Below are 15,198 nucleotides of genomic sequence, written 5' to 3'. Positions count from 1 at the left end.
TAGTTTTGTCCATTAGTCTATTAACATGATATATTATTACATTGTTTGATTTTTGGATATGAAGCCAACCTTGTGTTCCTAGAATAAATCCCTCTTGTTATGTATAATCCTTTTCATATATTACTGGATTTGGTTGGCTGGTATGTTGTTGAGGATTTTTGCATCTATATTCATAAGGGATATTTGTCTGTAATTTTCTTGTGATGTCTTTTTCTAGTTTTAGTATCAGGGTAATACTAGCCTCACAGATGAGTTGCAAAGTGTTCCTTCATCTTCTGTTTTTCTGGGAGAATTTCTGAAGGATTAATGTTATTTCTTTAAAGGTTTGGTACAATTCACCAGTGAAGCCATCTGGGCCTTGACTTTTTTTGTGGAAAATTTTCTGATTGCTAATTCTATATCTTTACTTGTTATAGGTTGTACAAAAAAGTTAATATAGCAGACCTGAAATTCCTTTCCTTAGAAAGTCCTGCTTGCAAGATTGACCCTTGGCTGGCATCTGGGAACTTGGATTTAGGGAGTGTTTCCACCATCCCCTAAATAATAAGAGTGGCTTACTGTGCCTAAACTGTGCAAAAGTATATGCTGACATCTGCTTTTCTTCTAAGAGTCTAGAATTTTGGTATGTGCTAGGTACAGGGAGCCTATGTGACCAGCCTCCAAAAAAATGTTGGACACTGACTCTCTCATGACTTCTCCTGGTAGGCAACATTTTACACATGTTGTCACAATTCAACACTAGAGGAATTAAGTACATTCTGTGTGACTCCATAGGTAGAGGACTCTTAAAAGCTTGCTCCTTGTTTCCTCTGGACTTCACCCCATGAGATTTTCTCCATGCTGATTTTCCTTTGTATTCTCTGGATGTAATAAGTCATATTTATGAGTATGACTATACGCTAAGTCCTGTGAGTCTTCTTAGTGAATCACTGAACCTGGGAGTGGTCTTGGGGACCCCTGACACAAATTTATTCAGATTTTCTATTTCCTTTTGAGTCAATCTCAGCAGTTTGTGTCTTTCTAGGAATCTGTCCTTTTCATCTAGGTTATCTAATTTGTTGTAATATAGTTGTTTGCAATATTCTCTTATAATCCTTTTCATTTCTGTAAGGTCAGTAGTGATGCCACCTCTTTTTTTTTTATTTTAGTAACTTAGATATTTTCTCTTTTTTCCATTGATCAACCTAGCTAACAGGTTTTTTTTGTTTGTTTTTTGTTTTGTTTTGTTTTGATCTTTTCAAAGAATCAACTTTAGTTCCATGATTTTCTCTATTATTTTTATATTCTCTATTTCATTTCTTTCTACTCCCGTATTTTTTAATTTCCTTCCTTCTACTTGCTTTAGGTTTGGTTTGGTCTTCTCTTTCTAGTTTCTTAAGGTGGAAGGTTAAGTTATTGATTTGAGATCTTTCTTCTTTTTATTTTAATAGAGGAGTTTTCAGCTATAAATGTCCCTCTAAGCACTGCTTTAGCTGTATTTCATAAGTTTTGGTATGTTGTGTTTTTACTAAAACTCATCTCAAATTATTTTCTAATTCCCCTGGTGATTTCTTCTTTGATCCACTGATTACTTAGGAGTATGTTATTTAATTTTCACATACTTATGAATTTCCCAAATTTCTTTTCATTATTGATTTCTAATTGCATTCCACTGTGGTCAGAGAAGATACTTTGGATGATATGGGTTTTTTTTTTAAGTTCTTCAGATACAATCCAGTATCTTTTTTTTTTTTTAATTTTATTTAGTTAGTTAGTTTTGGCTGTGTTGGGTCTTCGTTGTGGTATGCGGGCTTCTCATTGAGGTGGCTTCTCTTGGTGCGGAACTCCGGCTCTAGGCGCGCAAGCTCAATTAGTTGTGGCACATGGGCTCAGTAGTTGTGTCTCAGGGGCTCTAGAGCTCAGGTTCAGTAGTTGTGGCACACGGGCTTAGTTGATACACGGCATGTGGGATCTACCCAGACCAGGGCTCGAACCCATGTCCCCTGCATTGGCAGGCAGATTCCCAACCACTGCACCACCAGGGAAGCCCTGGATGATTTTAATCTTTTAAAATGTATTGTAGTTTATTTTATGGCCTATCACATGGCCTATTCTGGAGAATGTTCCATGTTCACTTGAGAAGAATGTATAATCTGCTGTTTGGGGGTTTGAAATCTCTTTTACCATCTTCCCCTGGTCTCCTTTGTGGAAGCCAGTGTGAGAGTAGCAGAGTAGTGGATATTGTAGCTTCTTTTTCTTCCCCTCCTGGGTCCTGCCTTCTGGAGTGAGAGAATAAGCAAATAATGCCAAATTAACAACTTCTTCCTGATGTCCTTCCAGATTCCAGAAACCCCCAGGTATGCATGGCTTTTCCGTAACTAGCTGTGATTTCTCTTCCTAGATACATTATGACAATGAAATGTGTCTCTTCCCACAAGCAATGCAAAATGAGTGCTCTTGCTCTTCCCTACTCTCAGCGACTGCCTCAGGAACACTCCCACTCAGGAGTTGGTCCGCGCTTCTTTAATGGATGGATTTGGTCCCACATCATCATATTGATGGCAAACCAAGGGAGTGCTGGTTTGATGAGATTAGAGCTTTTACCTGATATAATAAACTCCCATCTGCCCTTCTGACAGTGCCATTAAAATTGTCCCTTCTACTCCTGTTTCCCCATATACCCGGAAGTGAGTAACCACATCCTCTTCCTTTTCTTTGAAATCTGTAAAGGATCCATTTGTCTGTAACTAACAGAAAACCAACGCAACTCTACTTTGAGTAATTAAGAGTTTATTTTTCTCATGTAACAAGAAGTGCCGGGACAGACAATTCTGGGGCTGACGCAGTTGATCAACACCATCAAGGACCCAGACTCTTTCCATTTTCTCACTACAGCATCCACAGCAGGTGTACTTTTCATCCTTATGCCTGCTGCCTCATGGCCACAAGATGGCTGCTGCACCTTAAGACCAAGTCTTGTCCTAGGGAGAAAGAAGGGGTAGGGTGCAGAGGCAAAAAGCCTGCCAGCGTACTACAAAGCTTTCCAGAAGCCCCACCCAGCAACTTCTGCTGATGTCTCATTATTTAAGTATAGGTCACATATCACCCCACACCAATCACTGAAAGACTGAAAAATGGGTAAAGAGAAGGGAGAGGGCAAGGGAGAGAGGAGCAGTGGCCAGGAAGCCAACAGTGGCTGCCACACCTTCCTTCACAGCTTTAGTAGTTAGAAGTGGGGGAGGATGACTTTAATCAGGCTGAGCTTGGAGTATGACATTGCATTCAATTCTGTCCCTGTCACACCTGTTCTAATAAGAATCTATCCCCACTTCCTAAAATCTAAACTTCCTGGCACCTTCTGTAGCAAAGTCCCTAAGCACAACATAAATATAGACACCTTTTCACCTGCCTTCTGGTAAATTCAGCATCCAACTCATGCTCCTTTTTTTAGAATTAGCAAAAACATATTCTAAAGTACTCAGCAGTCATCCACAGTCATTAAGCATTGTTCAATTTGAGGACCCCAAAAGTTAGTCTTCTGGGACATCACCATGCCACTGCCTTTTCTCAGCCTCAGATACCTGGTTTGTCAGTTAATCATTTCCATCACAGGTACAATGCCTGTACAAACAAGTCAACCCATGACCTGGTTCAAGCTTGGGTCCTGGACTTCAAGTAATCACTGTCCAGGAAGAGGTTAGAAATTCAGAGTCAAAATAGGAGCCTTAAAGTTCAATTTCCCTATCTCTCACTTTCTCAGAATGCTCCTGGAAAATGCAGATAAATTAATATCTTTATCAAACTCTAATAAGTACATTTGCCTGTCTTCCTTCCAGAGCCTTCCGTCAACCTCTCTGTAAATCAGCCCAGAAGTTTTAAAGCATTCTGTAAAATCCTTTCAAATCAGCCTCTTCCCAGTCCTCTGATAGTTCCCACATCAGGAGTTACTTTTGAGAGACCTCACGTATTTCTGCATACCAGTTCTCTAACAGAATCTTAGCTATTGTCTCAAAGTCAATAGACTCAAATTCTAAAGATCATAATTTTTTTGTGTGCCACATTCAAAGTTTCTTAGTAATTCCAGGGTGTAGTGGTTTTGAATTTGTTCCATAACTCTGAGGTGCAAGAAATGTCATATTGCCATAGTTTTAGCCCCCAGGGACTTGCCACAGTGGCAAGATATTCTATTCTCCATGGAGTCTTGGAAAGGTAACCAACTGCCCCAGTTTGCCCAGGACTGAAGTGTTTTCTGGGACACAGGACTTTCAGTGCTAAAGATGGGCAAACTGAAACAGTTGGTCATCCTAAATCTTGGGCAAACATTAGTTTACAAACCTTCTGCTTACTATATTACAAGCTCTAAGAGGGCAAGGAACATGTCTAATGAATTTCTATATACCCATGCCTAGTGCTTGGGACATAATAGGCATTCAATAAATTCTTAATAAATAAACAAACTAATCTACAAACAAATGCATGAACCAGCATGAAAAAAAGAAGATTAAAATAATGATAATCAAAGCCTGAGCCACACTGGAAGTTACTTGAGCCAAATGAAATGGAGTGCCCTGCAATTTCCTAATATCCCTTCCAGAGAACATCCCTTGCAGGCTTAAAAAGGCCATGTCCATATACCCTGAGAAAACCATAATTCAAAAAGAGTCATGTACCACAATGTTCATTGCAGCTCTATTTACGATAGCCAGGACAAGGAAGCAACCTAAGTGTCCATCAACAGATGGATGGCTAAAGAAGATGTGGCACATATATACAATGGAATATTACTCAACCTTAAAAAGAAATGAAATTGAGTTATTAGTAGTGAGGTGGATGGACCTAGAGACTGTCATACAGAGTGAAGTAAGTCAGAAAGAGAAAAACAAATACTGTATGCTAACACATATATATGGAATCTAAAAAAAAAAAAAAAAAAAAATGGTTCTGAAGAACCTAAGGGCAGGACAGGAATAAAGACACAGATGTAGAGAATGGACTTGAGGACACGGGGAGGGGGAAGGGTAAGCTGGGACAAAGTGAGAGAGTGGCGTGCACATATATATACTACCAAATGTAAAATAGGTAGCTAGTGGGAAGCAGCCGTATAGCACAGGGAGATCAGCTTGGTGCTTTGTGACCACCTAGAGGGGTGGGATGGAGACGCAAGAGGGAGGAGATATGGGGATATATGTATATGTGTAGCTGATTCACTTTGTTATAAAGCAGAAACTAACACACCATTGTAAAGCAATTATACTCCAATAAAGATGTTAAAAAAAAAAAAAAAGGCCATGTCCTCAGAGCAGGAGCAAATTCTCCCCATGCACACATACACCATGATTTCTATATCATTTATTTCCAATCTGATGGACTTGAGAAGCATCAGGTAGACTTTCCATACATTTTGTATCTGTTCTTCAGGAAGACAGCACATCTCCAGATACAAGCAAAATGTTAAGAAAGCATGAACTTCTGAAGGCACCTACCACCTGCCTGGCTTACCAGACCCCCTCAGAGTTCTGTGCTGTACAAAATGATGACACTGCTTTAAAGTGTCTAGAACTGGGTGAGGGGAGGGCGAGCAAGCGGGCCAGCGACCGACTGGCCGGCAGGGCGGGGTTGCGGAAAATAATGTGATGCAGCCTCGACCACCAGAAGGGGCCCAGCAGGGTTGATGTGTTGTTCTAGAGAAGGAACTGGAAGCAATCAAAGCTTGAGCCGGGAGATGGAAGAAGAAGCTGAGAAGCTAAAGGAGCTGCAGAATGAAGTACAGAAGCAAATGAATATGAGTCCACCTCCAGCAATGCTGGCCCACTGATCATGTCCATTGAGGAGAAGATGGAGGCCGATGCCCATTGCACCTATGTTGGCAAAGTGGACTCTGGTGCAACAGCGGAAGAGCTGGAAGCACACTTTCATGGCTGTGGTTCAGTCAACCACGTTACCATACTCTGTGACAAATTTAGTGGCCATCCCAAAGAGTTTGCATATATAGAGTTCTCAGACAAACAGTCAATGAGGGCTTCCCTGGCCTTAGATGACTTCCTATTTAGAGGAAGACAAATCAAGGTGATCCCAAAGCGAACCAACAGACCAGGCATCAGCACAGCAGACCAGGGTTTCCCACAAGCCCGATTCCGAGCCCGAACCCCCGACTACAACAGTTCCCCCTCTCAATTCTACAGTGGTTTTAACAGCAGGCCCTGGAGTCACATCTACAGGGGCTGGGCTAGAGAGACATCATGGTATTCCCCTTACTTAAAAAAAGTGTGTATTAGGAGGAGGGGGGGTGAAAAGAGGAAAGAAGGGGGACAAAAGAATTTAAAAAAAAAAAAGAAAAACAGGAAAAAAGAAGTTTCTAGAACTCCAGCCCCACCCCCACCCCAGCACATTTGCTCTGGGGTATAATTCTAATGCCACAGCAGGTTTTTTCTGCTTCACTGTGTCACTTTCCACTTGTCTTCCACAAGACACTGATAATTCCTCTATCTCCTTAAAATCTTTTTTCTCCTTTTTGCCTTTCCTCCTGTATTATTTCTTCCAACTTTTCATATATGTTAGAGTGGGTAGAGTTAGTGTGCTTTCTTTCATCTTATGTAGCAAGGAGACTGTTATGTACCTGTTATGATGATCACCTCAAGGAAAAGAACACAATTTAAAGATTTAAAGATGATTATAACAGTCCTGACTCCATGGTTCCTGGAGTTGTGGTTTTCCTTGAAAAACTACCACAGAAAATTGTCTCATTTCCATGCCTGGTTTAAAAGGGTACATGCAGAAAATCTGCTAATATGTCTGCTTGTCTCTTCTTCTTACCCATATGCTAACTTATTTAATCTCCATGGCAGACGACAAAGTGTCACCCCTCTGTTCTGCAGTACCGTTCACTCAGAGAGTTGCCACCCCCAGAACTTTGACCCGTCTTTTTGTCCTGTGATGGGCTGAGTTGATCTCAAGGGCCCTGTCCCCACCCACCTCCTTGTACCAAAGCTTTCCTCTCCCTGATCTCTCCTCCTCCTCTCTCTTCCCAGGTGGTCTTCTTGACCACCTTCTATTTAAGCCCTCTCTGGACATTCCAGGGACATTCCCCAATCAGCCCACTCTAACCCCAGTTGTGCAACACAAGCAAAATTTATACCCTCAGAATGATACCTGAATTTTCACAGCATCCCACAGAAGTCTCTGTTTTAAGACTCTGTTTTTAAGGATTTCAGTTCTTTTTTTTTTTTTTTTTTTTAATAAATTTATTTATTTATTTTTGGCTGTGTTGGGTCTTCGTTTCTGTGCGAGGGCTCTCTCTAGTTGCGGCGAGCGGGGGCCGCTCTTCATCACGGTGCGCGGGCCTCTCACTGTCGTGGCTTCTCTTGTTGCGGAGTACAGGCTCCAGATGCGCAGGCTCAGTAGTTGTGGCTCACGGGCCCAGTTGCTCCGCGGCACGTGGGATCTTCCCAGACCAGGGCTCGAACCCGTGTCCCCTGCATTGGCAGGTGGATTCTCAACCACTGCACCACCAGGGAAGCCCAGGATTTCAGTTCTTGAAACTCCACATTTATCATTGGGTAATATATTAGCCCCCTCTAAGGTGAACACCTACTTCATCTCTGAACTTGTCTCTGCATTGATAACCCTTTGTGTATGTCCCTAATCAGGGAAAAAGAATAGTACCTTGGGGCACTGGTGATTCAGGCAGAAAGTCCCTCCCTCCCCAGGGCCAGGGTGAAATGGCTCAGCCCTCCCTGACACCCCCAGAGGAACTTGGGGAAGCCTCATTTGGGACTAATCCTCCAAACACGCCAAAGACTGAAGATGAACCAGCGTTTATGTATGTCTTTGTTTCAGAAAAGAGAATGGCTGCTATTGGCCAAAGGGGAGCCCCTGAGCCAAGGACACAGCCTGAGAGAGCCCGCCAGCACCTTCTACGTGATCCTGCCATCTCGCTCTCCCAGTCTGCTGGTGAAGGCAGTGGCCACTCGGGAACTGATGCTGCCCAGCCCTTTCCCCCTGCTACCTGAGGACATGCCTGATGACAGCCGTAAGACTGTGGAGGTAAGTGAGCCCAGATCTCATGGAATAGATAGAGGGGAGAAAAGATAATGGAGTTCAAGAAAGGGATGAGGGAAAGGAGTGAGCCCCTGAAGGAAAGGACAGGGGAGCAGAGGCAGAAGTGGTTCCAAGGGTGTGGTAAGAGGAGCAGAGAAGAAAGCAAGGAACTGAGGCCAGACAGAAGGAAGTAAGCAAGCATCTGCATGATGGTGTATTCTCATGGGTCTTTCTCTGCAATATGTGTATGCATGTGTGTGTACCTGTGTTTGTGTGCATCTATTTCTGAGAAAAAGAGGAAAAGGCAGCCAATGTAGGCACCGAGAATAGGAAGAGCTTTAAAATAAGACTCTGATGCAAAGGAGGGAACAGCTCTGAAGGCCATTTTCTCCTCCCCCTCCTCTCATCTTGGATCTGGATTCTGGATTTCCTCTGCCAGCCTCCCCAGGCTGAGGCGGGGCGGTGGGGGGGGGCGGGCTCTGGGTACAGAGAACTGGAACCACATCGTTGCTGCTAGGTTGCTGGCTTACGTGCAGAGAGGACAGAGCCTGGGATTGTACTCTTGGCTTGGCAGCCACGGGGATGCAAAGAGAGGTGGGCACAAGTGGCCATGGCTCACTCAGTGTCTCACTTCAGGGCCAGTGGTTCCTGGCACAGGATGTTGTGGCCGGAAAACCTGACTGCTCAGGAATGCTCTGCCGGCATGTCCTCTGGTTATACTCACCTCAAAGGCCGCCGAGAACTCAGTGTACTTGCTTTGCAGACTGAGCACCCTGGCCGGGACACACCCTCCCTCACAGCTTCGCACACTGGGTCCCTTGTAACCTTCATGGTGCTCTGGCCCCTCTCAGAATCCTGTGACATTGTTCTCAGGGCCAGAGTGTTCAGTGTCCCTAACCACTCAGTTGCTGCTACTTCTTGTACCCTTGCCTGACACTTACCTCACAAGCACTCAGACCTGGGGCAGAACACCCAGCAGGACACGCATCAATTTCACATCCTTCAGTGAAGCCCTGGGTCATCATACCTCCTCCAGCTTCTCACACTCAGGTCTCTGCCTGACATCTTGGGTTCTATGACCTCAAGTCCCCCAGGTGAGGCTCCTCCTCTCTCTTCCTCAGAGCATGCTGGATGACCTGGAGCTAGAACCCACCTACAACCCCTTGCAGGTTTGGAGCCACCTGTACTCACACCTGAGCAGCACCTTTGCCAAGCCTCAGGGCCGGCTCCACCCAAGGTGGGAGAGCCGGGCTCTGAGAAAGGTACTTCCCTCCCTCCCCTTTGTGCCCAGAATCCCAGAGAGTCCTCTTCCCCTGTCCCCAACTCGCCCCCATCCAAGGGAGTATCCACCCTGGATCTCCTCTGGCAGAAAGAGGGCCTACAGGGGAGGAAGAAAAAGAGCAGCCTTTTGCCCTAGACAAAGAAAATTACAACCCCTACCCGGTAAGGGGGCTTTTTTTTGCTTGGGCATTTACATATAATGTTTAGGTATCTTAATTGCAGTGTTTGTGATAAATCATTAGTCATTTAACAGACCATTGTCCCACTAAGCAAACTGGCTGCACTGGAACTACAACCACAAGCCTCTGTTGAAAGAAAAGGCTTAAGGGAAGGTGGAAAAAGAAATGCCCAAGGGAAGGGAAATTAGCATTTGCTGAGCAGCAGTCATTTGCCAGGTTCTGTGACATGTGCTCTCACATATATTTTTCTCATTTAATCCTCACAGCATCCCCGCAAGGTAAGTGTTACGCTTATTTTACAGATGAGTAAAGGGAGGCTGACCAAGGTTAGTAGCTTAGAGACAGGGCTCTAGTGACAAGGGTTGAGAGAGAAGAGTAATTGAAGGGGGGATTTATTTTTTTAATTTATTTTTTTAAGATTTATTTTATTATTTATTTATTTTTGGCTGTGTTGGGTCTTAGTTGCGGCATGCGGGATCTTCACTGAGGCACGTGGGATCTTTCATTGTGGCGGGCGGGCTTCTCTCTAGTTGTGGCGTGTGGGTTTTCTCTCTCTAGTTGTGGCGCGTGGGCTCCGGAGAATGTGGGCTCTGTAGTTTGCAGCACACAGGCTCTCTGGTTGAGGCGTGCGAGCTCAGTAATTGTGGCATGCGGGCTTAGTTGCCCTGCGGCATGTGGGATCTTAGTTCCCTGACCAGGGATTGAACCCGCGTCCCCTGCATTGTAAGGCGGATTCTTTACCGCTGGACCACCAGGGAAGTCCCAGGGGGTATTTGTTTTTATGAAATCCATGTTCTATAGTATTTGGGCTTCCTTTTGTGCCCTTATTAATCTTTTCCTTGTTTCTCAATAACAGAGCCTATAGGAAAACCCCCACTTTGTCTTAGCTGAAGTTACAAGAGAAAGATGTTTCCAAACTACAGTCTAGAGGTGGGAACAGAACCGACCACAAGTTAGCTGGTGGACGAGCAAACAGAGGAGGACACTTAGCCAGGAGACAGGCACTGTGGAGGCTGGAGCCTAGGGGACTCCACTGCCCTGGGCCTTGAGGCTGTCACTCACAGGACACATGAAGGAGTTAGGACAGAAGGCCCAGCAGGGAATGGGACAGAAGATTGGGAACCGTCTGGTCTTCACAGAAAGCTCTTCTTGCTTTCTTTGCAGGCCGGGCCACTGCAAATAAATCGAGTTCGAGCCACAGTGGCCCCTTTGCCTATGACTCCAGCCCCTGGCAGAGCCCCCAAGATGCCAGCAGCCAGCAAAGCTTCCTCGGATGTCTTCTTCCAGCCTTCCATGGAGGAGGAGGAGGAGATGGAGGAGGAGGCAGACGAGGAGTATCCCTCAGGGCCCTAAGTCACCAGCACCATAGCCCAGCTGCCCTGTGCAAGCACATCCATGCCAAGGCTCACACAATGGCTTTCTGTGGACAGACTTGCCTCCTATCCACCTGAGCCTCTGTGAGCTCCAGGTGGCTGGGAAACAGAGCCTTCCCCTCCTCTGTCCTCAGTGCTGCCACTGCCCCACTCTTCAGGCTGGGAAGAGACACACCGACCCTTTTCCTTCTGCAAGCAGGGACTCATTTTTCTTTTGGATCATTTGATACTGTTAACACAAATGAAGATTAAATAACCAGTAAGTCTCCACCATTGTTAGGAGCATTCCCAGGCCCGATTTTCTCCTTGTAGCTCTGTGTAAGTAGGTGGATGAAGTCAGGTCACTATCAGGAAACTGAACCTCAGGAGACAAGGATGAGGTTTTCAGAGTTCATGAAAAACAAGGATTGAAATCGAAACCGCATTCCAAAGCCCGTGCCCCTCCCACTACACCCACCACACTGCAATTCCCTTCAGCCTCCAAACAGATAAGTGGTTGATACTTGGTACCTACATGCAAAGTGTGCGCACGCGCGTGCGTGTGTGCATGCGTGTCGCTGTGTGAGACAAGGGGGAGGGGAGGCATCCTAGAGCTGAGAACAGGGGAGAGGGTGGTGTGAAAAAGACCTATTCCCTTCCTAGTCCCCTCTCCTCATACCTGCCCATCAGCTTTCTCCATCCACAGAATAATAACTACCATTTATACAATGCTTACTCTGCACTTCAAATCGTATTAAGTACTTGAGAAATTTAACTCCTTTCATAAAAACCCTGTGAGGTTGTACGTGTAATTAAGCTTTCCCATTTTGCACAGGGGCAGTGGGGGAAACTGAGGGTTACAGATGTTATACACAGGGTCACAGAGATAGGGTCAAGCCCAGGTGGGCCTGACTGGACCACCCAGGCTCTGAACGACCACACTGCTTGACCCCCCTGCCTGAGGCCCTTTCCTCCTTCAGCGGCCCCCAACACCTTCCTGGTTCTTCTCCTGATCCCCTCCACATCTACCCAGCACATCCTGCCACTCTGTCCCCTCTGTGACTATTCACACACATAGACCTCTTAAACCCAAACTGACTTTAATGAGGATAAAACTTTAAAAAAATATATCTCTCTGGCAAAGAACAATGCAGGGGGAAGGATCAAGACACAGCCCAGTGTCTCCCTATAGCCTCCATACAGGCCCCTCAAACTGTACCTACTCTGACCAAACACCCCTTTCTATAGTACTGCTCCAGCAGCTATCCCTTCCTTTGGTGGGGATGACTTAGAGGTGCTGGCCTCCCCCAGATCCAATCCCTGAGCCCCTGTCAACTGTCCCACTTCCATGACTTCTTGGGACAGATCATCCTTCCCTTGACTCCCCTTGTACCCTGGTCTCTACACACAGACCCCTCTGGTTCCTGCTGGTTCTAACAGGTTTCTTTGATCCCCAGTGCCACCTCCCCATGGTCCTCCTATCAGCAACCCCAGCCTTGCCCTTCTTCTCATGTGGAGCCCTCTGACTTGGCCCCAGTCCTGTCAGTCCCTGCTCCAGAGAGCCCACAGTCCCAGCTACCTGAGGCCCCACTCTTCTGGACCTGGCTGTACAGGGCAGTGTCTGAGCTATGGCCTTTGCTGCCACTGCCAGCTGCAGCACCGGATTCAGAGAAGGCCAGGCCCTGGGGCTTGGGAGCTGGGAAGGGCTTTGTGCTCCGCGGGGGTGGCACGGCGTAGTCATCAGTAGCAGGGTTGTAGGGGAGCTCATAGCCCTCCTCCTTCACCCGAGCCTGGCACCACCAGGCATCCTTGGGCTCCTGAGGCAGATCATAAAGGCCCCGGAGAGCAGCTGGGGCCAGGCCCTCAGGTTCATCATAGATGGGGTCTTCTTTGGGGTCTGTCAACTTGGCCTTTATCAGCTGCTGCTGCACATGCTCACACAAGTCCCAATAGAGAGGTTTCTTTAACTGTAACCCCTCCCCTGCCTGAGCAGGGGTGCTGTCCAGGGGGTCTGAGTATACGGAATCTTGGGAAAGGCCTGGAAGAATGCGCAGGGAGTCTAAGGGTTCAGCGTACAGGGCTGGAGGGCTGCCTGCGAGCTCCTGGGGGCCCCGGGGGGGAGCCAACTTCCCTTCTGCCACTTCTCCTTCATGGGAATCAGCTCTGAGAACATCCTGCCCCTGGCTGGCCTTTCCCTGGGCCTTCTGTCGGTGGATAGCAGTCTCAACTGCCTGAAAGATGTCATTTCCCTGTGCCGTCTGGAAGGTGAAGGTTCCAGGGCCAGAGGGGCAGCGGCGGCCAGCCTCAAAAGAGAACATGACCTGAAGAGGGTGTGGAGGGAAACACATAATCAGGAGCCATCAGAGGAGGTGAGTCACAGGGCTGGAACTAGTTAGGGGACCTACAAAGAAGAGACCACCTGAAAAGGGAGGTGGGGTCATGCGCTAGGCAAGAAAGGGTTATCCAAAAGGCAGAGTTTCCCACCTCCGGGTCCTGCCCCACCCCTCCCACAGCTGCCCAACCCAGGGAGCCAGTCCTTCCTAACAGCACCTCACCTTGTCTCGGCCATAGCGACGCAACAGAGTGTAAGGCCAGGAAAGGAGTGGCTCCTGTATCTGACTCTGGGCCCCCACGCCCAGGAGAGTCAGCCTCTCACCCTCCACTCTCAGCATATAGGAGCCATGCAGGCCACAACGCTCAGCGGCTTCAGTCCTTTGCACGGTTACCCAAAACTGGGATCCTGGAAGGAATACACAGTTAGACTGGCACCTGGCCAGGACTGGGGTCGGGGGAGGGAGCAGGTTGTCCAAGCATACACTTTAAAGCCAGCTCTCAGCATCATTCTACTTCCCCTTGTAGGACACCCTTTCTTTCCACGCCATCCCTGCTGGGGCTTTTCACGCATCTACCTTCCCAGGCGGGGCTATACAGTGAATTCTCCAGCATCTCCAGGGCAGAAAGCTTGGGTGGGTTCTCGGCAGGCGCCAGGGCCCAGCTGCCTTTCTGGGGTAAAGAGAAAGAGTATGAAGCAGACTGTAATTCCCTCACCGCGGTTCCCAGGGTCTGAGCCAGCCCAGTTCCTCTGCCGCTGTAACTGCTCCCACCCCGCATGGACTCTTGGGCCCAGTGCAGCTCGCCCCAGCCCCTCACCGGCAGCCCCGGCCCCCTCACCGGAAAGGCGTTTCGGCACAGCGTTTGCACCCAGGCGGCGCTGGACGGCGCGTCGGCCGCCAGCAGGTGGGAACGCTGTGCGGTGTCCAGGCGGAAAGCTGCGGCGCCAGGCTCAGGGGGGCTCTCCACGGCCACGGGGGCCACGCTCACACACTCAGCCAGACGGATCACCTTGCAGTCCAGGCGGCGCGAGCTCCCTCGGCCCCCTCCAGAGCTCGACCCCTTGTGGTCAAAGAACTCGAGCCGCGCGACACCGTGGGGGCTGGCCGGGTAGAGCACCGCCCAGGTCTTCCTCCACCTCTGGGGAAAGAGCGGAGAGACACTGGGGAGGGAGCGGGCAAACACCGGCGGCCCGGGCCCCGACGGGGAGGGAAGGACCTGCGCGGGCCGATTTCAGGTCTGAGGCTTCCCGACGGCAGGCGAAGTTTCCCAAGGAGGATGCCGCTCCGTCTCCCCCAGGGCCAGAGAGGCGAACCCGGAGGCCGGCAGACGCTTCTTCGGAGTGTGTGCAAAGCAATTTAGCCGGAAATTCACAAGGCTCTCCGGCTCCGGGCGCCACGCTCCAACCCGCTGCCTGTCCCCTCCCTCCATCTAGGCTCAGCTGCCCACCCCTAGCTCTGATGGGGTTCGGCAACCCCTACCCACACTACCTTGGTACCGAAACGCTGGCTCTGCAAAAACAGCGGCCCTTCCATCACGGCCCCGTCCATGGCCCCCGGAGGTCCCTTCCGCCCTTCCTGGCCCCGTGGGCCGGAGGCGGGGCGAGGCGGGGAGGAGGGCGGGGCGGGGCTCGCGCGGGAGGCGTTCCCGCCCCACCCCCCACCTCCCCGGACCGCGAAAGGGGAGGAAGGAGACAAGCCAGAAGGAAGGGGAGGGGGTACCCAGATAAGCTGGCTGGTGCACCACCTCCGGCCCCCACCCCCAACCCTGGGTCGCGCACAAGTGGCTCCACCGAAGGAAACCTCGTGGTTTCGGTCAGAGGACTCCGGCGCCTAGGCTTGGGGGCTGCGTACGACGTCAGATGCTCAACGTGACATCAGAGTGAAGGCCGTGACATCATCTCGGAAATGCTGACGGGCACCCTGGGGCACTGGGGGGAACATACGTGCCCTCGTGGCTTCAGTTCCCCAGACCCGACCCGCCCCCTGCTCGGCCGGAGTTGGGCTGTTTAAGATCCGCGGAGCAGGGGACGTGGGGGA

General features: G+C 48.8%; 2 protein-coding genes and 1 pseudogene across 6 annotated transcripts in view; 2 read left to right on the top strand and 1 right to left on the bottom strand.

The window, feature by feature from the left end:
- Window positions 1–11,102, top strand: part of M1AP (meiosis 1 associated protein) — an 89,037-nt gene extending 77,935 nt beyond the window's left edge. For 3 of the 4 annotated variants that reach the window (XM_061210987.1, XM_061210985.1, XM_061210986.1), the window contains 2 exons: window positions 7,816–8,022; window positions 10,641–11,102. In XM_061210987.1, coding sequence (XP_061066970.1) covers window positions 7,816–8,022; window positions 10,641–10,829 — 396 coding nt within the window. In that variant the 3' untranslated portion in view covers window positions 10,830–11,102. Of the gene's footprint in view, window positions 1–7,815; window positions 8,023–9,137; window positions 9,279–9,742; window positions 9,755–10,640 lie in introns of all 4 variants that reach the window. The other variant, XM_061210988.1, reaches the window with a different exon arrangement.
- On the top strand, window positions 5,676–7,082 carry LOC133074707 (polyadenylate-binding protein 2-like; annotated as a pseudogene).
- Window positions 11,103–11,911: 809 nt separating the features above from the next.
- DOK1 (docking protein 1) lies at window positions 11,912–14,962 on the bottom strand. 2 transcript variants are annotated; one of them, XM_061210989.1, is made up of 5 exons: window positions 14,650–14,962; window positions 14,000–14,299; window positions 13,738–13,831; window positions 13,384–13,568; window positions 11,912–13,149 (listed from the first exon to the last, which is right to left on the bottom strand). In XM_061210989.1, the coding sequence occupies exons 1-5, from the start codon at window positions 14,707–14,709 to the stop codon at window positions 12,337–12,339; spliced, it is 1,452 nt and encodes a 483-aa protein (XP_061066972.1). In that variant the 5' UTR covers window positions 14,710–14,962; the 3' UTR covers window positions 11,912–12,336. The 2 variants fall into 2 exon arrangements, with proteins under 2 accessions (XP_061066972.1, XP_061066973.1); XM_061210990.1 differs by lacking the exon at window positions 14,650–14,962 and having other exon boundaries at window positions 13,738–13,827; window positions 14,000–14,060.
- Window positions 14,963–15,198: the final 236 nt, after the last annotated feature.

The sequence above is a fragment of the Eubalaena glacialis genome, chromosome 14 (genome assembly GCF_028564815.1).
Source record: "Eubalaena glacialis isolate mEubGla1 chromosome 14, mEubGla1.1.hap2.+ XY, whole genome shotgun sequence".
NCBI lineage: Eukaryota > Metazoa > Chordata > Mammalia > Artiodactyla > Balaenidae > Eubalaena > Eubalaena glacialis.
The sequence above is the reverse complement of the archived record's forward strand: the minus strand, read 5'-3'. Positions and strand labels throughout refer to the sequence as shown.